This window comes from Penicillium taxi, assembly GCF_028828555.1.
Source record: "Penicillium taxi strain IBT 34144 chromosome Unknown utg000006l_segment0_segment0, whole genome shotgun sequence".
NCBI lineage: Eukaryota > Fungi > Ascomycota > Eurotiomycetes > Eurotiales > Aspergillaceae > Penicillium > Penicillium taxi.
Window position 1 is genome coordinate 394,573 of NW_026643208.1, and position 24,160 is coordinate 418,732.

Genomic DNA, 24,160 nt, shown 5'->3' on the forward strand with positions numbered 1-24,160 from the left:
GTGATTGGTTGCTCCCTGCTTACTCAGAAAGGTTGAGTTCTGATATACATAGATCTGTATACCAGGAGAGGAATTGTATAATAGGCTAGGCAGAGAAGATAAGGAAGTACGGTTGAATAGCTTATGACCAGAGTCCAGATCTTTGCCAAGACCTATATATCACATAAAGGCCTAAATCCAGGCACTAAGGCATTCAAAAGCCCAGGTGGGCCTGGTCAAAGTTTCGGCCCGGACCTCAGCCCCCCTAAATGTATGTCTATGTGGGCTTTATGCCCAACCCAAATGGGTTTCGGGTTAAGAAGTTTGATCCAAACCCAACACAAATGAACATGTCTAATTTATAAAATCAATTATTTAACGTATCATAAACTCTCACTAAGATGGAGTTTAGGAAGAAATTTTCAAACATGTTCATAGTACAATCATGCAAAATATCTATTGGTGAAAAGCATTTCTGACGAGTGGAATAAAGAGTTTGAAAGTCAGAGCGATCTTAGCACAATCGCTTGCTTCAAGGACTTTAATTTGCCCTTTTCCAGTAATCGCATCAGTAACGTAGCCCTTGCTCCCGGAGCTCATGTTGCCCCATTTTCAAAACTATAAGTCTCTTGATGGCCGTCACTGACTCGTAAGAGCGAGAAAGATGACGCCCGGAAATTCATCTTTGGAACCCGGGAAAGGAAAAAAAATATGCATGTCTTACGGGCCGGAGAAATGGTATTCTAGTCGTGGCCTAGAAAATGTAGCAAACAAACTTGCCTTGTTAGTCCCCAGAATCAGCGCTATTCATTCCCGGAAGCTGAGTTGTCTCCGGCCTCAGGAGCTAGGGTGGAGACCCCAGACACGACGTTGCTAGCTCCTGGAATTGACGGGCACAGTTTCTGTCTCTTCATCCTTGAACTTCTTCATCTCGCAGATGATCCGGCAAATATGCCCCAATCGCCAGATTTTGGCCAAAGAAGAAAAAGCAGAAGAATGATGAAGGCTGGGGAGAGAATTATACTTCTTGCGAGGTGGAAGAATATGTCCAACATGAGAGAAGCCAGATGGTGAATACTGCGTGGGCATGCTTAGCACTGACGCATGCATGTTATCCGTATAAAGAAACCATTGAGAAAGGGCTCAAAGTACGGCATCTCTCTGAGTGGAATGGCACATGAATTGAAAGCTTTACTATATTTGATTATGAGTCGGCAGCAGACCAATGGAGAGTGGTTCCAGGAAGGCGTGGAAGGCGTTTTTAATAACAAATGGCAAGTTTGGCATTATCATTCTGAATACTCAGGTATCACTGACTGAATTGATTCCTGCAATAAAGCATGATCGGATATCCAAATTACAAGCTATATTTCACTGCATAGGCCATGGGGAGGTATAGTACTGAGTAACTTCCTATGCTGAAGGAAATGTATGCTTGTAGTTAGGTGCACGCACTCTCTGCCTGGGAGAAGAGTTTAATTTTTCAATACATAACACTTAGTGGTAGCAAGCTTATCAACATGACACCACAAAGAGTAGGATCAGGGAGTGCTCAGTTCTACTCAGTGAGCAAAAAGTGGCAGGCACTGAGCACTAAAACGAAAGTAAAAAGCCAAGAAGTGGGGAAGAAATGTGGAAGAAATGAGGAAGAAATTTATTATATAGGTAGGTAATGATATTTGATGCCCTTTGGGATTGAAGGGCTTGCGTATCCATTAAGCCCGGGAGAACCCCACGGTTATTGCCCCCTGACAAGGTTTAGTTCCTGTTGAGCCTCATTTGGTAGGGCTTACCGCAGAACTTTTTCTTAATATTAATTGATTACTCTGTAAAATCTTGCAGTATTCAACTCGTTACTCACATGTCATTTATGGCTTTTTGAATGTTGATACCCACTGTTTGCGAATAATGCAAATCATGCAATCGGAGTTTTGACCCAATGTACTGTCATCTGTGGGATCATCAGAAAAATGGTCTGTCAGCTAAGATTCACCTGATAAACATCTGACGGTGTGAAATTGGTTGGGTATCAATGTACCCAACAACTTATATAGTGACGCGAAGTGGATCATGGAGATTCTTCCAGATGCGTTTGGGCTCCAGGACTATATGAAACACGATCTGCACCCCGACATCCACTCAGGGGTTGGGCATGACATAGGGTAGCAAATTAGGATGAGATGGTATACTACATAAAAGGCATATTTCAACAAAATTGAATGGCTTCAAAATGTTTCAAAGTGGCAATCCATCGAGTTTCAATATTCAAAGCGTTGGAATCAAGACTGGCGATGTCACAATGAGGCAAAATTGACAACGCATTTGTATTTGATTAACTTTGTGCTTTGATCTTTCGATATAACCACCTACCCACTTGCTCCACGAAGCTTCATTTCTCTCTAACACGGAAATTTGCCATTCAAACTGAGAAGGTAACACACTGTGCCCAGTCACATACAGCACGTGTCAGAATACAACATTTGAAGCCTTTCAGACCATCTTATATTCCACTCTTGGAAGTCCCTGTGAATGAATTTTCAAAATGAGCGATATTACGATGAGCTCTGGCCCGCTACCGAGTGATGATGAGTTTTGGCATCTTCTTCAAAAGAGCCTCACGACATGGTCTTCGTACGTTGGCGACGAAAGTGAAAATGCTCAACTACTGCCACGGCAGGCCATAGACCTAAAGCCTCTTGTTCGCAACACTCCTTCTTATCTCGGTCATGGTGTTGGCTCTTCCGGCGAAACAATATCTTTCAGCTGCGAGGAGAGGAATAATTCTCTACTGATTAAAGGAAGATCAACATGGAAGACTTCCAAAGGGCAATGTGACCTACAGCCGAAGGTCCTTCCCAAACAACTTCAATTAGCAGTGAGCCGCCAATTAAGCGTGAGACTGTCCAAGAACTCTCCTCTATCAAACTGGCCTGGAGTCCAGGGACTGTCGAAATACGACAAAGGAAATTACCTATCGGTTCTTTTCTTCGCTTGGTCATATATACTGTCTGCGCGATGGGTTGAGCTGCTTAATAGATCTACCGGCCACGAATGTCAATTGAAATACACTACGGCCGGAGTTAATGACATACTGCCACAGTTGGATGAACATCTCGCGGTTGATGTCGGTGATATCCCCGAAGAAGAATGTCTTTGGTGGCGCGCTATCCTATGTCCTGAGTATGGCTGGAATGCAACCACCAAGTATAACGACCACCTCTATGTCTCGCCATGGTCTGCGTCATCTAAGGATATTGGCTTTACTCTGTCTAAGAGACCCTCTTCTCCAGAAGCCAAGCTCAAGCCTCCATCGTCTACAACTGCTCTTAAGTACCTTTCAAGATTTTGTATACACCACTGCCTTTATGGCCAGTGCTCGGCTGCTCTAGCCGGAGTTCTATACATCCCTTTCCTGGGTGGTAGGGAGTTGTTCCTACCCTTTCCCAAGAAGTGTTCACAGCTGGAAAAGGCAAAAGTGGACTTAGCAGATAGAAATGGCAGCCCATCCGTGTCTATCCCCGAACTCCTGAAAGAGCATCGAGATCTCCTTCCCAAGTACATGACACTGAGCTCGAATGTTTGGGGCCTGCGTTCTCTGCTAGTCAGCACATTCTTCAACCCTGAAATTGAGTGCAATCTAGCCAGTGCCTGGTTAAACCCAGCATTTGCAGTGATCGACTCGATTCAATCAACCGGTGGCTCACTAGCCACATTCTTAGCTAAGCGACAGCCCCGACTAGGAATTCTCTGGCTGGGAGCCATAATCACTGATGTTGCAGATTCCGTTTTGAGCGCGACACGAAACGGAAGGACGGCTTTAGATATTTCAGCGTCTGTCTGGACAGGGACGACACAGACATTCTTGACAGCCTCCACAATCACCTCTGGCCGCAGCAACACGTCAATATCTCGGGACGATGAGTGTCGATTATCATTTATCACGAGCCTTCACGGCCAAGAAAACGGGCAGGATAGATTACCTGCCTGCTGTTGGAAGCCATTTGGTGAAACACAGCTCTGCGATACAGAGCCGCCTGTCCGACTCCATGCTCAATGCGGAGATCATTGCTTAGAATACGAATCTTGGGAGTGGTTGTTGGCCAATGACCGCTCCATTCAAGAGTCGGTCCAAGACTCAATTCAAGATATTGGAAAGGATGCCAGCGAGACTGGCCAAACAAAGCAATCCGCTAATACATCACTTGGGCTTGGCAATTATAACCATCAGCTATTCTCCCAAGAAATATCTGAAGGGGCCACTGTGGAAATCTTTAGTTGGTTGCGATCAACAGGCTATCCTGTCAATGAAAGACCCATCTACCAGTCTTCATGGTTTGCATATGATTGGGGTGAGTATGACGGCGAGGTGAATCAAGCTCCAGTGTCGGGTGTTGAAAAGGATTGTACTCCGAAGATAAAGAGAGTGGAGAATTGGCTTGAGAATGTTTGTTAATTTCAACGTTATTCTCAGGATTCTGTGAATATATCCATTGATTAATAATATCATATATAAATTCCAAAGTCATGTATTGAAATGGTTCAGTAATTGCTACCTAGGTATGTTCTATGTAGTAGATACAGTTTTGCATCAACTGCTCATTTTATTTTAACATCCTCAATTAGTTTTACTATTTCCTTCCCCTAGTGGTGCTTCCCAGAATCAGCGACTGCCGCTTTAATGAGGGCGCTTAGAGGCTCAGCGAGTAAATTTCAGTCCGGGTTCAGGCTCAGCAGTCGCACCACGTGACAGGCCAGGTCCAATGAGCAGTCACTGAGTGCTCAGTGAGCTAGTCCGCCTTGGAGAATTAATTGATAAATAATCATACTCTCTGTAAGCGGAATGAGCGGTAGAGCTAAGGCGGCTTTATGCCTCTTTGGCCCACATGGTTGGCGAGCCACTTTCGGCTCTGTTAGAAGATTCTTGACCCTGAGCGCGAGAGTTGGCGAATAATTATTGGCGAATAATCAGAAGTATGAGATAACTAAAGTTTTAGCCTTGAATCGCAAGTTTACAAGAATCATGCTTCTTTTTATTGGACAGTAAAAGAGGCAGTGCAGCTGACTATGATAACATGATAATGCAAGCACAATTCAGATTGGCAATACCTCGCCCTTCCTCCTTTCCACTTTTTCTAATCTACTTTGCCAATTTGTTTATGTGGTCCTAGAAAACGACCTTCAACTTCCCTTTTCGTTCACTAAAACCTTCAAGATACTGTTAGTTGGCTCAGGATGGCAGAGCTCGGGATCGCATCTGCTGCTGTTGGTATTGCATCTTTTGCAGTTCAAGTAATAAGCAGTACCAACGCGTTAAAAACTCAATATGAGTACAACAAAAAGAAAGCGCCGAGTGAGCTCAAATATTTGATAGGTCGATTCGAGGTTTTCAAGACGACTTTGGAAACTATTCAGGAATTTGAAGGACATCCTATTGTTGATATCGTCGTTTGTAACTGTCAGTCGACGTACCGTGAGATTGATCACACCCTGGAAAAGCTTTTAGAAAAGCTGGGCAAGAAACCGGGGACGAAAATGAAAGGCTGGAAGTCATTAAGGCAAAACCTTTCAGAGGATATTCGGGATCAAATCCAAGAAATTGGATCCAAACTTGATAGTTTGAACAACACCCTAAGCACGTTCGTAAGATATTAAAATGTCATGGATCTCCCCTAATATTGAATGCTTGTCTAGATCAATGATATTGCGTCTTTCACAGCACATGATACCGAATGTCGGCAATCAGACCGCACCAAGTACGCCTTTGCCAAGTGCTACTACAGAGAATGTGACCGATAGTAGTGGAGATGAAATTATTACCCTCAAAGATTTCAACATAGCAGATGAAGGCTTCGCTACTTGTATGACCCAAGGAAAAACTCGAGCTCAGCGGCTATCGTGCAGTATACGACATTGTCATTGCTCATGCCATGTCACAGAGAATTGGGTAGGATACTACTGGGGTCTGGAATACACGCCCCTAGCAGCGATTTTCAGACAGTGTGACAACAAGCTATGCAATTCGAGGGTAACTCGCTGGAAACTACGATATGCCTTCAACAAATGGGGTATACCCTGGGCTGCACTTCTCAGATTCGAATTGATCTCAAGCGCTGGCTCATATACATTGCGACCAGCGCTCATACTACAGCAAGTGGTAAAATATACATCTCCGGGATTTGAGATTTTGTACAAGTGCAGATCTCATCGCATCTCAATCTCCGAAGCTCGAGATCAATTTATAGCATTGAGCAGATCGGATTCAACTCTTAGGCACCATATCAATCCGAAGGGAGATAGCTATATCCGGGTGAATACTTATCGTTTAACTATCGAAATGAACCCAAGCTAAAAAATATCAAGGAGCTTGTCTGCTATGGTCCTTGGATGGCTCAACGTGACCAGTTTGCTCTGCTTATGCTATTTGTAGGCGAGCTTGGTATGAGTCTTGAAAACGAAGACCAAAGGTAGCCTTATATTCACAAGAAATGCGATGTATTAGTGAATTTACTGACTAATAACAGCTTCCTCATTGAATGCGCAAAGTGGATTGGAGAGGGTAGTCATCTTGGTTTGCTTGATGCCATTCTCCAAGCGGGGTTTGAGCCTAGTGGTACAGATTCCCCGCTGTTTCAGAAATGGCCAAAGTCATGTTCACCGGATTGGATCTCTGAAGAACTGACCCCTGATCCATTCTTCCTTGAATATCTTACAGCCTTAGTCAAAGCTTCTCCTGGTGAGTGTGAGAGAGATTCGGTATCAGGTGCATCTAATAATTGTTAGGGTTTGGTGGATCTACATATCTTCAAGACGCTATTTTGAGTAAGTCGGCCAAAAGAGTGCGTCAGCTGCTGCCAAATCTGCATGAATTACACAAACATCGCAATTTTCTTGGCCAGACGCCGTTACATCTTGCTCTTGTTGACCCAGAGGTATTCCTTCTCATCTTGGATACTGACCACCAATTGGACGTCATTGATAATTGGGGTATCACGCCTCTTATGTACGCCTCTGCAATGGGAGATACAAATGCGGTAGATTTGCTCATCAAAAAAGGCGCAAACATACTGACCTGTGATACACACTGGAATCGGGACTTTTTGAAATATGCTTTTTCACGTGGCCACTGGAATGTTGTCTGTCAAGCTCTGGACACAATTCAGAAATCCTATGGTCGACAGGTTTTTCAACACTATGTTTGCAACGCGCTTCTCAATACATTATACAACGATACCATATCGATGGTTTCAAGGAGCTCACACTTTGAATATCTTGTTGAACTCTGTGATGATGTGAATTTCGAATTTCGGGATGATCATGAAAGGACAGATTGCAACAACTTACTGCACTACGTAAGAGACCAGAAGGAATTTGAGGCGCTTACTCGTCGCGGCTTCCGGTATCTCAATAAGCCAAACAGTGAAGGCAAACTGGCAAATTTTTCCATCACGAGTCGTGTCTCAAATGCTGATCTCACTCGGTTGTGTCTCGAGAATGGAACAGATGTCAACCATATTGACCATGATGGACGCAGTATTTTTTTTCAGATTGTGCCGCAATTGACGCAATTGGCCTATACTACTTGGGATACTCATGACTCAATCAAGCTCTGTCTAGCTTGGAATCTTGATGTTTTCATCTCAGACTGTTGCAAATGTGCATGTAGCACCGATGGCTGCAATAGTACTGCGGCATTTGATATCCAGTTTAAGCCAAGTATCTTTACCAACCTGCCAAAATTTGTTTGGGCTTTTGAATGGCTCTCGCTTGTGGAAGAATATCGTGGCCATGATGCGGCGAAAGTGATACTTCTGTCATTCCTTCGCAGAACACTTTCAGACATGCTTGAGATAACTCACACCTGCTGCCACAGAGGAAAGGGTATAAAATCGAAATTTAGTATTATGTGTCAGTCAAAATTAACCCCAGAAGACGTTGAGGAAATATTGGACGAGGAGCAGGAATTTATCGACATACTAGAGAAGGAGATGCAAGGATACAACTCAAAAAGTTTGAGTGTACTAAGATCTGAGTGGATGGTCCTGCTCAAACAGAGTTATGACGAGAGTTTGAAGAAACTTGAAAAAGAGAGGAGAGGATATAAGAATCAAAGGGTGAGCCTACAGCATTTGACTTCTCAAATATTTCACCTAACAAAGCAAACAGTCCAGATTGGAGATTGATTATAAGAATGATAAATATTATGATGTTATTTACGTCGGACATGATTTTTCATTCAACCTTGCCCGTTCGATGGCGGAGTACGCCTTTTGGCTTCAGCATGAGTGTTCTCGGACTGCGATGCATCAGGGGAAACTTCCAGTGAGGGATGGCTGGTACGAAAAGCGAATCTCTTGGTTTGTCGAGATGATTGACATAATGAAAGTGCCAGCCCAAGAAATTGAAAAGGAAATCAAGAAAATCAATCTGGCGGAGAGCCGGTCGGAGATAATTGACCGAGAGGAGATCATTCAACGTTTTCGCACATTCATTGATCCTGACTCTATTGGTATACATTCTTAGGACACCAATAGATTTATCATTAATTGCATATATTGCTTTGCTCCAGGCCGAAACCTAAAACTGACTGCAGCTGCTAAGTCCATCGGTTTAATGATGACACGATAGGAAATAGGATGACGCTTAGAGAGTATTATTTCTCCTGTAAATCTGGCCATAAAGTAGTATAGACCTTGAAAATCAGCATGAATCACTATCTACAAAAAGCCAATGAGGAACAATGTCGAGATAGATATTGGGTAGGGCTGTCAAAGATACGATATTAGCAAGAATCAGCAAAATCGGTTATCGTATATTTCAAGAACTAACTATATCTATTAATTTCCGCCATAAGTCAATCAGAAACTTATGGCCTATCTCTTCTCGCCAGTATATTATAAAGTATTCATGTTTTACTAAGACAAAGTCACTAGTTACCTATTTATCCAGATGACAGACGAACATTCCAGTCAAATAAGGCTCTTATAGTTTAATTTTTGGATGGCATATTGGCAAAAGCTTCAAAGTAGAACCAGATTCTTGATTGAGTGTGACTGAAGATCGAGCGCAATTGATAACTTTACGATAAGCTGATTTCTTTTAAACTGATTTTTTCTCGCTAGGTGGAAAGACTATTTACAGTAATGCTATGCATAATCATGGCGATTTCACTGTCCCTCATAGTAACACCATATCGGATGTTGGATACTTAAATAGCTCCTTTTTGACTTGATATATGAGGAAGTAGTGACATGAGTCTCTATAGCTCCCTGTGCGTAGTTCTATGAAAGTCACCCATTTCCCTCTGAATTTCTTTTTGTTTATCACTCCTGATTTCCCTTTCACTCCCCATTTTGAAGGTTCTTTTTGAAGGGCCTGATAATGAGGTCAGGGACGGAGCGTCTTATACCAAGACTATCAGGCGGCGAAGCACTATGTCTGTAAGAAGGCATTTGGTCCTGAATGATGATGTAATATAGCCTGCAACTACTTTCTAGAGTAGAAATGGGTGGCCGAATCGACGGACAATTGGGATCTCAAGGGTTTTTGAGACTGGTTTCGAGCTATTTGAAGAGATAATGACATTCCGAAGATTATCATAATAAACTTCAAGTCGATCCATGTCTGCAAGACAGAGCAGGAAAGGCGTGTCTGCATGAACCACATGGAATTGGATTTCGCCAATCGGGGTATAAATAAAGACTGTGCCAATCGAAGAGATCGCTCCAATTCCAAATTGTACAGAAACTTGGCCAGCTGAGGACGTGTTAAGGTTGATATCGATGAGCTTCTGGAGGGCTTGAAGTTAGCCATATCTGACTGTAAACTTGCTTGATGCTCCAGTATCAATCATTATCCCAACAAATGTGTATGAATTATATCTCGTTGTGGCGATGGTGGTGTCTGTAAATGGATCATTTTCAGTGGTTTCTACAAGAGATTTGATAGCTAGAGACTGATTTTGAAATAATCGAGTGAAGATATGCCCTATCAGCTAGTTCAGATGTCATGGAGGACCGTAACGGTATTCCTGAAGTTACTTATCGTTTTTGGCTTGGGGATTAAACAGCTTATTAAGATGGGATTTGTGGTGTCGAGAGCATGAGGCGTTGTAGAAGGAGTTTATGGTGTTTGGAAATAGGCATATGTTGCCTGCTGTGGAGAATGTTGAGAAAGCCGAGATTTCTTCTTGAAATAAATTGATGAATATCCATTGTCACATACCTACAGGTTACTGGTCTAATCCTACAAGATATTGAACTCCAAGGTGTATCTCTTACAAAATACCAGTAGTGAAAATCATTGAAGTAGGCATAGAATTGGATATCTCAAGTTTATCGTGATCATCATCAAACGAAGTAGCCTAAAAGAGGCTAAAAGAACAGAACTGCCACCCAAACGAAGAGCGCAAATTCAAGTCCAAACAGGCAACGAATTTAAGCCTTGGAAATGTCAGCCTCAGCACCACGCTGGCGAACCTTGCCCTCGTCATGCTGGTCACGGAAATTCTCCTCCTCAGTACGGTCGCCAGCGATAGCGGCACCAACGGAGCCAACAGCACCAGTAACACGGTCCGAAATACCGGAGCCAAGATCCTTCAGCTGGCCCTTAGCTTCATCAGCCTTTCCAGCAGCGTTCTGCTCAGCACCAGAGCGGCGGAGATCGTCATTGCCGATCAGGTTGCCGATGGACTCCTTGGCAGAGCCGATGGTCTGGTCCCACGAGCCGGTGGTGCGGTTAGAGTCGTCCTTGGCGACGGCGCCGGTGTTGGGGTCAGCGGAGATGGGTCCCAGCTTAGCGGTAGTGTGGGAGGCATCGTGCTCGGCCTGAGCCTTCTCCTGGTTGATATCACCCTTGACCTGTGTTGTTGTTAGGGATGATTTGTTGATGAATTCCATCAAAGGAATGACTTACCTGGGCGGAGGAGTCGCCGGTGACGGCACCGACAGCTCGCTGGGCAATGCCAGTGGCAGCGTTCACGTAGGAACCAATGGTGGAAGAGTTGTCAGACATTTTGGTTTGAAAAGAAAAAATTGAGTGGAGTGATAGATGGTTGCGGAGAGAGAGTTGAAAGTTTAGAATTGATGGATTACTTGACTTTACTTGACGCGGCTTCTCCTCTCTTTAAATATTAAATTTGTAAACAATTATCAAACAACTTACGTCAATGCAGTGTATTCCCCCTTTCTTCTGTGCAGGTCGACCAGTAACTTGAGAACGCCATCTACATCTATTTACAGCCACATCCAGGATAAGTAGATAGATGATGTCATGATCTGATGTCATATCACGTGACTACCTCAGTTGTTTGAGTTACAGTCCAGTGCGTCATTGCGAGGAACTATTCTAATCTGGAAGATCCAACTTCAATGTGGAGTCACGAGAAGCAGTTAAACACAAATCGGGTCAGATCGGCCATTCGAAAAGCTTCAATTTTGCTGTAATAAGGTTTATTGAGCGCCGAAGAACAAGATCAAGATCAAGATCAAGTCAAGAACAAGGATGGAATCCTCTAGAGTTCCATAATGCAAATGCAGACGCTCGTAAGTCAAATCAGGGTATACATATTCATTTCATCACCAGTGGCAGATTCCACCTTCACTGTCGTCAGCAGTCCAGGTCCCACAAAGACCCACTACCTCCAGATGGCCATCCGGTTGCTCGCCAACCTTGCTCAGGGCAGCAGAGCCCACAACTGCAGAGCCATCAGTGAGCAGTCTTCGAGCCCATAAATTGATAGACGGTTCACCAGTCTCATCACGGGCCTGTTTCAGAAACGGGATGAGCGCTGTACCTCCCGTGCCTCGAATATTCTTATTATCAGTCGGAACAGCAGTTGCGAGGTTCAAACCAGCAGTCTGATCACTCTGTCCAGCAATCTGTGAGCGACGCACCGCACGAGACGGGATAATAATATACCGCGACACCATCTGGATATGCTTGTCGCGCAAACTGCGCAGCATAGACAAGCATGCATCATATGCAAGTCGCAAAGCAGGGTCCGAGCGATGAGAGCCAACAAATTCACGGATATTGGCAATCGAGTCAATCTTCTCTAGAAACCGTCGGTGCGGACCAGGCATGTACGCGCGCATCTCATGTATAAAGCTGTTTCGAGATTTGGCACTGTCCTCGGTGGCATCGTGCTCCTTGCGAGACACGCCGGTGGGTCTGTGCTCTACTCCGAGGACAATGTCGAAGAATTGAATGAGAGAACTTTGCGCATTGCTGCCACCGCCGTATTGGCGGTACTCGGTGGTTCCAGTGCCGTCGTCGTACAGCAGGCCGTTTGGGAGCCCTGCATCGCCCATGTTCTTGCTGCCAGCCAGGTAGGGTCGAACGCAGTTGTAGAAGACATACGGGTCGCAGTTTTCAAACATGCGCTGCATCAGGCTGCTAGTCTCGTCGATGATTTCAGCTAGGCGTTGCAGGCACTCTGTCACCACGCGGACCTTGCCCACACGTGCTGCTGTGATCGCCTCGAGCATGAGTGGGATAGAGGGTGCGCCGCGGGCCTCGATGGCTACTGAGAGGAGGTAAAACCACTGTTCGTCCAGCGAGCCGGTGAAGGTCTGTATACTAGCGAGGTTGTGCACATCATCAGCTGGCTCGTCGGGGAAGATGGGCTTGTAATTCCACAGACAGACGCCGGCATAAGTGGCTACCGGGGGAACCTCGAGTCGTTCACAGACTTCAAACAATGGAATCGTGAGCTGGGGAGGGATTTTCTTCCATCCGCGATCAGTATAAGTTCTCGATATTAATTCTAGTTCAGACCTACATCGACAGGACGATCACCGCCCCATACATAGCCGTGTAGCAAGAACACTAGCACAACGTATGCTCTGCGCCATTCGGCATCTGTGCGTAGATATGTGGTGGAGAGAACAGGCAGACGGTCAATTACCGATCGCAGGCGCTTGCTTAGCAAAAGTGGTTGAAGACTGGCCACGACGGCTTCCCACTTGGCGTAGTAAGTATTCGGCAGGATCTCGATTGGAGGCTCTGTCGGGAGAAATCCATTCTCTGGCGAGATGCCATAGTCCGCTGGTGATGGTACTGGTGGTAGCATTGTGATGGAGGCGAGATCAGGGGAAAAGATGGGCTGTCGCCACTGTTCTGTGGCAAATGGCAACACCCGGTTGACTGTTACTACTAAGATTGACCTCCAACAACCGTAACACTTGAATGTTGGATATGCGGAGTGAGGAGTCAAGACCAGAATCAAGTAATCGTATTCTCAGGTGGACCTAGGAATGACGCGATAATGAAATGCGGAAGACAAACAGGTTAACAAGTATTGAAACTCCGCATTGCGGGGGTAGAATAGTACGAGGTGTCGGAAGATAATGCCTGTCCTTCTCAACAGAATTTTATTGAGCGGGGATAACCGAGAAAGTAATCAATATTTCTAAGCATAAATCGGCAATTCTCTCCAAGCAGATCCTCCAAGGCGGCTCGGGGGTCCGATATAGGATGTAGAAGTAGACATTTTAGAGGCCTAAGCGGAACATTAGGAGAGGGACTAGTTCATAGCCTTTCAAAAAGAAAGGAAGAGGGAAAATCAAAATCAAAATATAAAAAAAACAATTATCACTTCTTAGTTAACTAGATCAATGAATTTATATTGGGGCTAAAGAACGGGCCTCCGTATAGATGTTGCATCTGCACCCTGGTGGGACACGGTGTTAGGCTGGGTGTTGGCGATATGGGTTCCCCTTTATTCTGCACTAGCGTGGGTGCTAGAGAATGAACCGGAGCCTTACATTGAGTGGGTTTAAGTGTGCTCACCCCGATTTCGGTGACTTAAGCGAGATCCCCAGCGCAATCGCCCGTACTCACGCTAAAGCCCTTTGGGTCAAACGAAGTGGAAGCGGCGGTTATCCCCGGATTATATAACAACGTCACTGCTTATTTAAGCACGGGTATGAACAGAACGTAAAGAGGTATAAACCATAAAATGGGCCAATATATCCATAAAGGGAACAATGGTCAGAGCAAAACCAAGAGAGACATTAGCATGCCCCCTGCACTAAGGACGACATGAATGTCTAAACCGACCACCCATTTTTCTTTTTTACTAAACGGTCCCAATTAGGGAATCATGAGGTTATTTCCGGTTTGATAATAGTACGACGTTGGGCGTTCGAGACCGAGTGCGCGCTTTATTTTTCTACTTCAACTTTTATTTCATAGTAACATGAAGGCGCGCTTCCACTTCATTTGCACTTTCAACTCAGTTTTGAATTCAGGCACTCTCGCTCTCACTTTCACTTTCACTTTCATGTTCGAATTCCTGCCCCAGTATCTATCAGCGATTGATACTTCACAGAAACTTTTCAGTCTACTGCCAGCGGCCAGTCAGTCTGTATAAGGCAGAATCTATAGCTATCAACATAGGAACTAGTCTTAAGGACATCTTGTTTCAGTGTTCTGTTTACAGTCAGCCAACCTTGGAATGGCACAACGTTACCTATACCAGGACCTGCGCATATTGCAATATTGCGCTGGCAATTAACCTACATTCAATTCTTACTTCCTGCAGTTCCGTGAAATGGTCTTCCTGGAACAGTGGCACAACATTGCCATAGGTATTTTTACTATAGCTTGCGCGTAACTACTCAGAGATGTTGACAAGGAGATCAATTTTCTTTCAGCACTCAAAAAAATCCAGAGTGTGTCCACACAGAATAATTTATAGCCAAATTCGGCCAGATCTAAGCTGGACTTGAACTTGTCGACAAAACATGGCCTAAATGACTACGGTGTTATGCTTCCGTTCCTGGACGAGATCAAATCAGGAAAATCATACCCTTAATGGGGAATACCATGAAAAATGAAGTTTCTCCAAGTGATACGCCACTTATGAACCCAGCAATTCCCACCCTCATCTGCTAGGTGAAAGCCTGGCCCATTTAGCAACAATTTTTGCTCGGGCACACTTGAGGGCTTCTTTGACCAGAAGCAATACCGGACATGTTACCTAAGTTAGAGTGAAATCAGATACTTAATATACCCGGTAGATAGCCCACCAGGCGATGAGTGTGATTTTACCACTTTCCCTTCACTTTCACTTTTATTCAGTCGATGCGCACGGTTAATTTGACCTCACTTGAGCTTTTCATCTCCCACTATCTACCTATGTAAGTCAGAAGTAACAGCCAATTTATTTCTGTCTTCAACCACCCACCAACTGTCACACAGCATAGAAACCGTCATCAAGACATGTTTTTTCAATATTATGCTCGCAGCCAACTAGCCAGCCTATAATAGACAGAAAAAGCGATTTTTTCAATGATACAACGTTGCCAGGACGTGCGCACTTTGTGAATATGGCAATATTGCAAGTCAGTATCCATTCCGAACGGGCAAACTGCGGGAGAAGTGCAGTTCCTTCAATTGAAACTTGGATCAACCACCCACACTTTTTTATGTTTCAGGCCAAGATCTGGACCGTGATCGGCACCTCCGACGATGTTTGGGGTTCACAGTACTCAATGCTGCTTGCGAATGAGATTTGTGGAAATTTATGCAATACAACCTGCACATCAACATTGGTGACCTATTGGTTCCAAGGGTCTGGGCCTGTCGATAATAGCGTTACCCCTCTAAATATACACGAAGTTGTCAAACTTGAAAGTGCTTCAGAACAGACAGAACATTAAAAGATTGCCAGTCAGATGGCAAATGGGAGTTTTATCACTTGAACTTGAACTTGGACTGAAACTTCGCTTGAACTCAGTCTGCATGTTTGGCTGCAATCTGCTGCTATCTCTTTTGGGGGGCCACAAAGGCGAAGACCATCAGCGTCTATCTTCCTGCGTACTACGCCGATTTAGTCTGTTAGTGTTGCGGGTACATATGGGGTTGCGCGGTGAGGTCGAGCATCTAATCAGCTTTCATCTAATTGAATGCTATCGCAAACACTCCTTCTAATCGCATTCATCTCACGATAGCAATTTTATTCATTCTCGGGAAAAAGGAGCCTACGAAAAGGACAATCCATGAAAATTCTCTATATAAAAACATGAGAAGCTACTCTCCGCAACGAGGAGTGGTTCATGGCTGTGCACCGCTGCCCCCACTGTCAACGCAAGTCTGATGATGCGTCCCGCCAACAACACATACTGAAAACTGGGGAAATTGAAGATCAGCGTTTCAAGTATTGTTACATTACGTGTTTTAGAGCTATGAATCATCTGTCAGAATTAGTATTGAAATTCTGTATTTGTCAGTATCTTATCTGTGCCAGCAGATGTTTTATGGATTTCTCAGATTCTTAATAGCTATTAACGGTTAATTGTATGACAGCGGGAAGAGAGGAGTTAGAACATCAGACTTAAAGGGGTACCTAGGTAGCTTTCCAAGGTCGTAGATGAAGTTCAATGTTTCTTAGCTGATAAAGCTTTGACTTGAGTTAACTCCATAAATAAGGAATAATAGCCACCAATGGAGTTATGTTTGTTCCGGAACCATGGAATCAGATTATGATAACGCAATGCACCCATATACCTCCCAACATAGAAAGAGCCAATACTCCCAGGTTCCAAGGTCTTAAATAGCGAAGCTGACGAGCTTATTTTCAAAGTAACGCAAGTCAAGTCATCTTCTTTTTTCTATTTTACCGTATCTTAATTTTCAATACCGACACAAATATAATTGCTTTTATCAGATGCTAAATCAAAAACACCAAGCTATGCGCTAAACCCAGCTTAGCTATTCGTTGGGTATAGCAAGTATTAAGAGGCAAATAGCACAAGGACAATGAGCCTCCCAAGATAGAACGTATGAATGCAAATGCAACATGGAAAGGAGAAAGAGAGAAAATGAGAGCACCAGAACACCAACGAATCCAAAATATATGATCTCCATTCATATTAATGTTTCGGCATGAGCGCATAAAGGAAAGCAGATTGTGCTTTTAAATGAAATTACCTTGACCCTCATACTGATTAGTCGAGCTAATCAAGTTAGGCGGCAAGGTAGAAGCCGACGCAGAAGACTTGCGGCCAAAGACAGAGAAGGGCCTTGTAAAGTGGCGACTAAAGTTCTTCTCAGGAGCAGGTGAAATGGAAGGAACAAAAGGAGGCTGGAAAGAAGCCATAGAAACGGGCCGAGGGCGATGGCCGGGACCACCAGTAGTCCGGGGACGAACAATAGGGACACTGTCATCAAAAAAGAGGGCAGAAGTGCGCTTGTTCCTGATGACAAGTGGATCGGCTGAGAAGTCATCTGTGGCATTCTCTAGAGCTCTTGAAAAGCGGCGGAAGACTTTTGGTCGTTCAGCGATTGAGGGTTCGCGCGACTCGTAGCCGTATATTTCGACTGGGGTGGATGATTTCGCAGCATTCTCAGCTTGAGTTTGGATCTCTGCCATGGGTGTGGCATAGAAGCGGTGGTATTTATGGCACAGTTTGCGGTGGCCTTGTTGGGAGGGTATATATTGACTTGATGATGGGATCGGATGGATGTATGGGTGGATGTAAGGGATGTTAGTGCGCGACGAGGCACTACTTGTGGAATAGTAGCTGCTTGCAGCGGATGTATTCGACATGGTGGGCAGACTGGTATAATTAAATTTTGTATTTTAAATTCCAAGGTTCGAGTTCGAAGCCTTTTTCAAAGTCCGGGCTAGGGCGAACAACAGATTTATATACTTCACTGCTCAAGAGATAAAAAAGAAAACAATAAGCCCCATTTCGCCATTTCTTTCCATTTCGCCATTTCACCATTTCGCCATTTTTCTCCATTACAAGCTCTTACAATTTCTGTATTCTAAACTAGACTAAAAAAACGCAAAAATTGAAAAAGTGGATCAAGGGAAGGCTTCGGACGGCCTCTGATGGATCTGTAGAGTAATTGGAGGCTACTTGAGCCTAAAGCTCGGATATTTTATGTTTCACCTCTTTATTGTATGGCTCCTTGCATAATGCTTGACGCAACCTTGGCAACCTACACAGTATTTACTATTCCATTGTACGACCTCTTGAACTAGCTTGAAATGGTTGTAAGCTCCGGATTTACTCCGTAATCAGATCCTCATATTTTCTATAGCTTCGGTACGTTCTCCATCTTCTCCCCTCTTACGTGAGACAAAACAACAAACGGAACTTACTTAGTTCAAAGTCTAGAGCTATCTAACTCTCAAGCCTTATATCCATTCTTTAGCTTGAAGGATGAGAAATGTCAAGAAATCTCCGGTGATTTAGGAAAAAGGGCAGTTTGCGAGTTTAATAAGTTCTCCACTTGTTCCCACCGGATCACCACCCACTGTTATGTGATTGGACCAATACACATCAAAACAGATCTGGGCTTTAAACACTGTAAAAAGAAGGATCAACGTGGATTATTAGGAGTGCTGCATACTACGATACAATAAATATCAAGAACTTTCTTTACTTTTTCATACAAAGTAAACCATGAGAGCTAGGGGAAGTGGGGATGAAGAGAGACCTAACAAACCATATTGATGTATTGGAGCACGACGGTGGGGTTAAAGCTCGGAGTAGTGAAAAAGGAGTCAAGCCTAACAACCCCTTGAATACATCATGGAATTTTCTGAAATTGATGAAATTGCTTAAATTACTGGTCCTTGAAGAGGTTCGATGACCGAGATCCACAAAAGCGGCTTAGTGAAAAACCTGATTGCTCCTTGAATGGGTCTGTAGGGCACAGGAATATGGGAATAAGGAAGATGCATGATATCGTGGCACATTTATAGGCAACTAAAAGATTTACATGACAAAGCGTATGTTGACATCTACCAAAGGAGTCAGTCTCAAAGTCAATCTCTAGTTCCAGATTCAGGGTTTGGGGGTTCCTGCGGTGTGACACAGCCCACTTACCAAGTGGATGGCTGCAGCTCAGCTGAGGTTTCTGTGTATACTTCCCCTCAAGCTCCGCCCGAATGCTATTCAACAACTGCAAGTAACTCTGTTGAGGCCACTGCCTCAATGATTTTATAAATGCCCAGCTCAATGCACCGCGTGCCTGTCCGTCTTGGAAAGTGTCTGCTCTAAAAGGGGGCCAAAAAATATCTTCGGTTAGTCCGGATGGCGTTTCAGATTAAGATTAGCTACCGCCCACTAAGATATCCACTTACGATGTTTGTGTATCCTTAGATCCCGAGAACATGACCACGTCGGCTGGTGAGGTTTTGGTGCGGAGTGTACGCTCGCGCGCCTGGCCTCCGTTGGTCGCTTTCTTGAAAAAGTTGATGGCAGTCGATGCGACACTGGAAAGGTCACCTTGGCCATAAGAGTTCAGGACGCTGAATAGATCCTGGGCTGCCTCCTTAGCTAGGTTAGGCTCCTTGAGTATACCCTGCGTGGAATAGATATAAGGCAGGTCCAATGCAGTACCGGAATGGCACGAGTCGAATATGGCGGTCAGTCGTACACCCGCTCGCAGCGGGCGCACCATAATGGCATGCATCTCGTCGTCCACAATATGGCCAACGCTACGGTAGTCGACCGGGTAGATGACATCGTCATATCCGTCATCCTCGTCGCCGTCAAGATCGGGAGTGCGACCTCCGTGACCCGAGAAATGAATAAAGAGAGAGTCATTCGGCTGGGCATCTTTCACCAGCCAATGCATGGCGCGGATGATATTAGCCTTGGTTGGGATACTCATATAATTGCGCTGGTCGTCAGTTAGAATGACCATATCCTCGCGACGATATCCGAACCGCTCATGCAAGAAGGTAGACATGTTAGTGACATCGTTAATGCACCCGTGCAAGGCATTGGGTTGACCAAAGTAGTTAATTCCAATCAGGAGGGCCTTACGGCGCCCTGTACATAAGGAATACTGAAAGCTGTAGTTTGATGGGGCACCTGGGCCAAAACGTTGAGCACCCTGCGGAGGTCGTGGGGGTAGCTTAGGAGAACTAGCCCGCTGAAGTCCTAGATAGATGGTGAGTCAGGGGATTGGCTTGGTGTATCTTCCTCACTTACTATCACGAGGGACACTTAAACTATGCCGATGCTGTGGTGGTGTTTGGGAGGGTCGACCCCCATATCCAGGCTGTGGTGAGGAGAAGAGTAGAGATCCATAGGGCTGTAATTGAGATTGCGGTCGTGGAGGCGGAGTTGGCCTTCCATATGGTTGCGGAGATGGAGGATAAGCGCCTGGAGGTCCCGAGTAAGACTGAGAATATCGATGTCCATAATTTGGTCGTGGCTGTTGGTAGGGCTGAGGCGGGAAGTGCGGGGGTTGATTCCATTGGGATTGATATCCATCCCATTGCGGAGGTGGCCCTGGAGGCCCTGGAGGTGGCCCTTCACGATAATAGGACATTGACACGATGCGACAAAAGGCTATTGAAGAGGGAAAATAAGAGTCGGAAAGTCGGGAGAAATGGGAGTCCTCTTTTCCCAGCCTTCTAGATAGTATCGGACTTGAGATGGCTGGCTAGTGGGGAATGTTTTATAAGAACGGGAAAAACTTAAACATAGTATGAGTACCAGAAATGAAAGAGTAACGAGTTTATCTACGGAAGCTACGTAGTCCAATAAGTTTTTGATCCTTGATCCATGGAAGCGAAGGACCGAAGAACCAAGAAAGTCGATCCTGTGTCTTCCCCACGCTCGGTAGGGCTGCAGGCACCAGCATTTGTCATATCACGTGCGGTCATGTGCAACATCAGCTGATCGGCTTCTTAAACCCTCTCTGTGTATGATGACAAGAGATGATGACAGCTGTGGATTTTCCTTGTTCCTTGCTTGGGTCAATGCCTCGATGGTATGAGCATTCTTACTGCCCGAGGCGGGGCAGTCCTGGCGGGCTTGCTGATGTAGAATTTCCCCTTAAGGACATGCTCATGCTCATGCTCATGAACTTGACGAAGATGTCAAATGATAGCTGGCAAAAATAGAGCTTCAATTGTCTGGAATAAGATGAGATAGGTGTATACTATGTACAACAAGAGTATAATGGATAAAGAAAGGGAGAAAGAGTGCCCCTCTAGTTCATCAGATGTAGAGGTCACGTGCAGCCGTGTAAGCTCTATAAAGTCTAGTTTCGATGGACTCGAAACTCATTCCTTTACGAGAATGTATAAAATAATAAGAGATTTTTGTATATTGCAATGATAATGCCTCGCAGTAACTATTGACGAAACCCGAGACATGAGGCTCGTAAAGTTTCAGCCAATCAGAATTGACTTACGTAAGCAAGGCGTACCGATCTTCTTAATGAGGCTCTGTTGGGAAAGGCAAGGGATAGACAGAAGTGGGGCAAAATGATCAACTAAATTCTAATCGCGTACTCACACTAAATTTGAGGCTCTAAACAGCACTCGCATCAGTCTTAGTAACTTAACACATTCTTTCCTTCTCAATTTCACTTTTCTCATTTCCAATCCCTCTTCTCAGCTCTGAATATTATGCTTGCATACCATCAATACTCAGATCCTGAATTCCATCATGTCTCCCATCAACCTCGATTCCCTTCCCTACGACTCTTTCTATGAAATATCCAAATATCTGGATGATAATGACCTGATTAGCTTAAGTCGTGTCAATAAAGCTCTCCGTCAGACACTGGAAAGTGAGCAGATTGCTCGTAAAGCGGTCAAGGTAGATCTTACGCCAAAAATGTCTTGGACCCACTGACACTCATCAGAATTTCCTACTCTTCAGCAAAGAAGGTCAGGCCGCCACAAATGGCGATTCCACTTATCGCCGTGCCATGGGGCATCGGGCAGATATTCACGAAGCGATCGCCACTGCATCGCCATTCTCAGTGGCGGTATTAGCACATGCAGATCAGTTTACGTACCACCAAGGAGTACTATGCTACCAAGTGGAAGATCAAATACGATTACTAGATGTGCATGGCAGTGCTCGAGAGGAGCGAGTGCTTAATTTGAAACAGCTCAAAGAAACCCTCGGTCAGATGGAACCACACATAACGACCGAAGACCGGATACGTATTGTCCATTACAGTGAGGATATTGTATCCGTCAAGATAAAGGGCTTGGCACACCAATACCTTATCGCCATTGATATGCAACCACTCACCGACTCTTTCAAGCCGGAATCCACGCTTCGCGATCGGATAGTTTACTTTTCACAACTTGATGTCGATGATTTCTTTATACGAAATAGTCGATCATTCATTTGGCTTGGCGTTTATCATGAAGTGCATTCAGTTGGTATGGCTTGGGATATAACTGCAACAAACCTCGACCCGACTCAGCCTCATGAGGACGTTTGCTTCGTGTTAGATGCTGAATGGGCTCCAGACTGGGAGACTGACATAGGATCATCAATTTGTTTTGAGATATTCGATGAGCACCTCTACGTAGTGTCAACGAGTTACTTTGGCCAGCATGATGAGGTGCATTCTTCATTTTACTACTGGCAGTGCCTTGGACCCAGTGATAGCGAAAAGAAAGCAGAGGGGCGCATCTGGCGCCGGAAGCACAATGAAGGGCCAGTGAATGAGCTCTGGACGATGTTCACACTCGAAAGGGATGAGACAACCAACCGACCAATGATAGTTGAATGTCGTCGGGAATGGCTTCACGGCAATAGCGAGAACCACCGCAGCTACTACGTTGAACCACTGCCAATCCCAGAGGAGGCCATACGAGCACCCGAAGAACCGGTTCCGCAAACATGGGCGCAGGACGAACAGGAGGATCCTGTAGCTGATGATGAATACGATGAACGCCCGGCTAAGAGGCAACGCCGCCATGAAGAGTACGAGCCTATTAGTGATAAATTTATCCTCGCACGTACTAGGCATCGCGGCTATCATCTAGCATCCTCGACATTTCTAGATGTTGTGAGCACGCACAACTCCAGCCGTCTTCTATTACGAACATGTCCCACCAGGAAGCGTCACTATTCAATTGCACAAGACCACTTCTACACGCGCGGCGTGCATTTCTGGCCGCCAGAAGACGCGCCCAGAGCATTGCTTGATATCGTATGTCCTGACGAAAACTCTTCCGAGGTGAGTGTCTACGACGATGAGAGATCGATTGTGTACTCGGTAGATTGCGACGGCCACTCCGCAATAGTCCTCATTAGCTTTGACCCGAAAATTCGATTTCCAACAATGGGCTCTCTTCATAAAGAGGAACCACCTGCCCCAAACAAAGTCTTTCCTGTCCAAGTGAGCTGGCCAGATGAATTTGAATCTGGTGTTATAACCTGTCCACCTCTTTATGAAGCTATTAACTGGGGATACTGGCTGCGTTGAAGGATCATGATAGAACATTCATGTCTTCCCGTTCCAGGACTCCAAGGTGGAATTACCTAGGAATAAAAGCCCAGTAAAACTATTGAATTAATGAACACAGCCAATTTTAGGCATACAATATCTCACTCAGCTGTTCCACTACTTCGGTTATACCTATACCTCGGTAAACACCACCGGTACATTTTCAAATAAAATTAGCCCGGCTCGGTAATTGTTTGATGACCGTAGAAGTGGCTGATCTGCTTCCAAGATTTGAATCGGTGTTAGTGCTCTACAGATTTAACAGAAGCAGAGATCAGCCTATCAGAGTAAAAAGAGATAGCCGAGGCTTGATATCCTGTTTGAGTTCGGACGGCTTTCCAGATCCGGTGACCAGGACAAAAGGGTTCCTACGTTTCTATAAAACCCTGCGACATCGATCTAGTAGAAACCCCTCTCTGTATCAAGTAGCAAGTTCTACCACCTAAGAATCCACAAAATCTCTAATGATCGTAATGTGTATTCAAGACAAAATTCCCCTTCAAGATTGATGCATTCTATGGTTCCGGCACTTGGCATAATCTAACTCAAAGATAATTTCAGAAATCATGAGACTTCCTTTTCTTGGGTGATATTCAGTTTTGTAGTTTTGTAGATATCGATGAATTTATTGGCCAGTTAAATGGTGCAGACCCTTCAGCGACACGTGCCCGTGAAACAGGGACGTGCCATGAAACAGGGTCCTCCGTTTCAACGGCTCTACAAGCACGGGTCAACGGCTATCATGCCCAGGCAGGTATAGGCAGCACATGTGTATGTATGGAGTAGATCATGAAGCGTCACAGCCCCCTTAGTTCTTGCATGATGTGCAGTACTACCTACCTAGGTAGGTACTAAGTTCCGACGTCTGTAACTAACAACTTGGACAAGTACCCTACATAGATAAGTATAAAGGTCCACGGGTAGACAGTTTCTGAAGACCTCTTCATCT

At 44.8% G+C, this 24,160-nt stretch overlaps 8 protein-coding genes across 8 annotated transcripts; 4 read left to right on the forward strand and 4 right to left on the reverse strand.

Annotated features, from left to right (window-relative positions):
• Positions 1 to 2,521: 2,521 nt before the first annotated feature.
• Positions 2,522 to 4,432, forward strand: N7495_009280 (uncharacterized protein; the record flags this gene model as incomplete). The annotated part of the gene is made up of 1 exon (XM_057211931.1): positions 2,522 to 4,432. The coding sequence occupies one exon, from the start codon at positions 2,522 to 2,524 to the stop codon at positions 4,430 to 4,432; it is 1,911 nt and encodes a 636-aa protein (XP_057058794.1).
• Positions 4,433 to 5,211: 779 nt separating this feature from the next.
• N7495_009281 (uncharacterized protein) lies at positions 5,212 to 5,775 on the forward strand (the record flags this gene model as incomplete). The annotated part of the gene is made up of 2 exons (XM_057211932.1): positions 5,212 to 5,619; positions 5,671 to 5,775. 2 exons carry the CDS (start codon positions 5,212 to 5,214, stop codon positions 5,773 to 5,775), a joined length of 513 nt encoding a protein of 170 aa, XP_057058795.1.
• A 588-nt stretch (positions 5,776 to 6,363) lies between these two features.
• On the forward strand, positions 6,364 to 8,499 carry N7495_009282 (ankyrin repeat domain-containing protein; the record flags this gene model as incomplete). The annotated part of the gene is made up of 4 exons (XM_057211933.1): positions 6,364 to 6,415; positions 6,501 to 6,575; positions 6,760 to 8,090; positions 8,143 to 8,499. 4 exons carry the CDS (start codon positions 6,364 to 6,366, stop codon positions 8,497 to 8,499), a joined length of 1,815 nt encoding a protein of 604 aa, XP_057058796.1.
• Positions 8,500 to 10,412: 1,913 nt separating this feature from the next.
• N7495_009283 (mismatched base pair and cruciform DNA recognition protein) lies at positions 10,413 to 10,989 on the reverse strand (the record flags this gene model as incomplete). Its single annotated transcript, XM_057211934.1, has 2 exons — positions 10,413 to 10,835; positions 10,891 to 10,989. The coding sequence occupies 2 exons, from the start codon at positions 10,987 to 10,989 to the stop codon at positions 10,413 to 10,415; spliced, it is 522 nt and encodes a 173-aa protein (XP_057058797.1).
• A 563-nt stretch (positions 10,990 to 11,552) lies between these two features.
• N7495_009284 (indoleamine 2,3-dioxygenase) lies at positions 11,553 to 13,048 on the reverse strand (the record flags this gene model as incomplete). Its single annotated transcript, XM_057211935.1, has 2 exons — positions 11,553 to 12,704; positions 12,758 to 13,048. 2 exons carry the CDS (start codon positions 13,046 to 13,048, stop codon positions 11,553 to 11,555), a joined length of 1,443 nt encoding a protein of 480 aa, XP_057058798.1.
• Positions 13,049 to 16,897: 3,849 nt separating this feature from the next.
• On the reverse strand, positions 16,898 to 17,353 carry N7495_009285 (uncharacterized protein; the record flags this gene model as incomplete). Its single annotated transcript, XM_057211936.1, has 1 exon — positions 16,898 to 17,353. The coding sequence occupies one exon, from the start codon at positions 17,351 to 17,353 to the stop codon at positions 16,898 to 16,900; it is 456 nt and encodes a 151-aa protein (XP_057058799.1).
• A 1,721-nt stretch (positions 17,354 to 19,074) lies between these two features.
• N7495_009286 (caspase family protein) lies at positions 19,075 to 20,277 on the reverse strand (the record flags this gene model as incomplete). The annotated part of the gene is made up of 2 exons (XM_057211937.1): positions 19,075 to 19,883; positions 19,935 to 20,277. The coding sequence occupies 2 exons, from the start codon at positions 20,275 to 20,277 to the stop codon at positions 19,075 to 19,077; spliced, it is 1,152 nt and encodes a 383-aa protein (XP_057058800.1).
• Positions 20,278 to 21,404: 1,127 nt separating this feature from the next.
• Positions 21,405 to 23,190, forward strand: fbx15 (F-box domain protein; the record flags this gene model as incomplete). Its single annotated transcript, XM_057211938.1, has 2 exons — positions 21,405 to 21,557; positions 21,604 to 23,190. The coding sequence occupies 2 exons, from the start codon at positions 21,405 to 21,407 to the stop codon at positions 23,188 to 23,190; spliced, it is 1,740 nt and encodes a 579-aa protein (XP_057058801.1).
• Between the last annotated feature and the right edge of the window lie 970 nt (positions 23,191 to 24,160).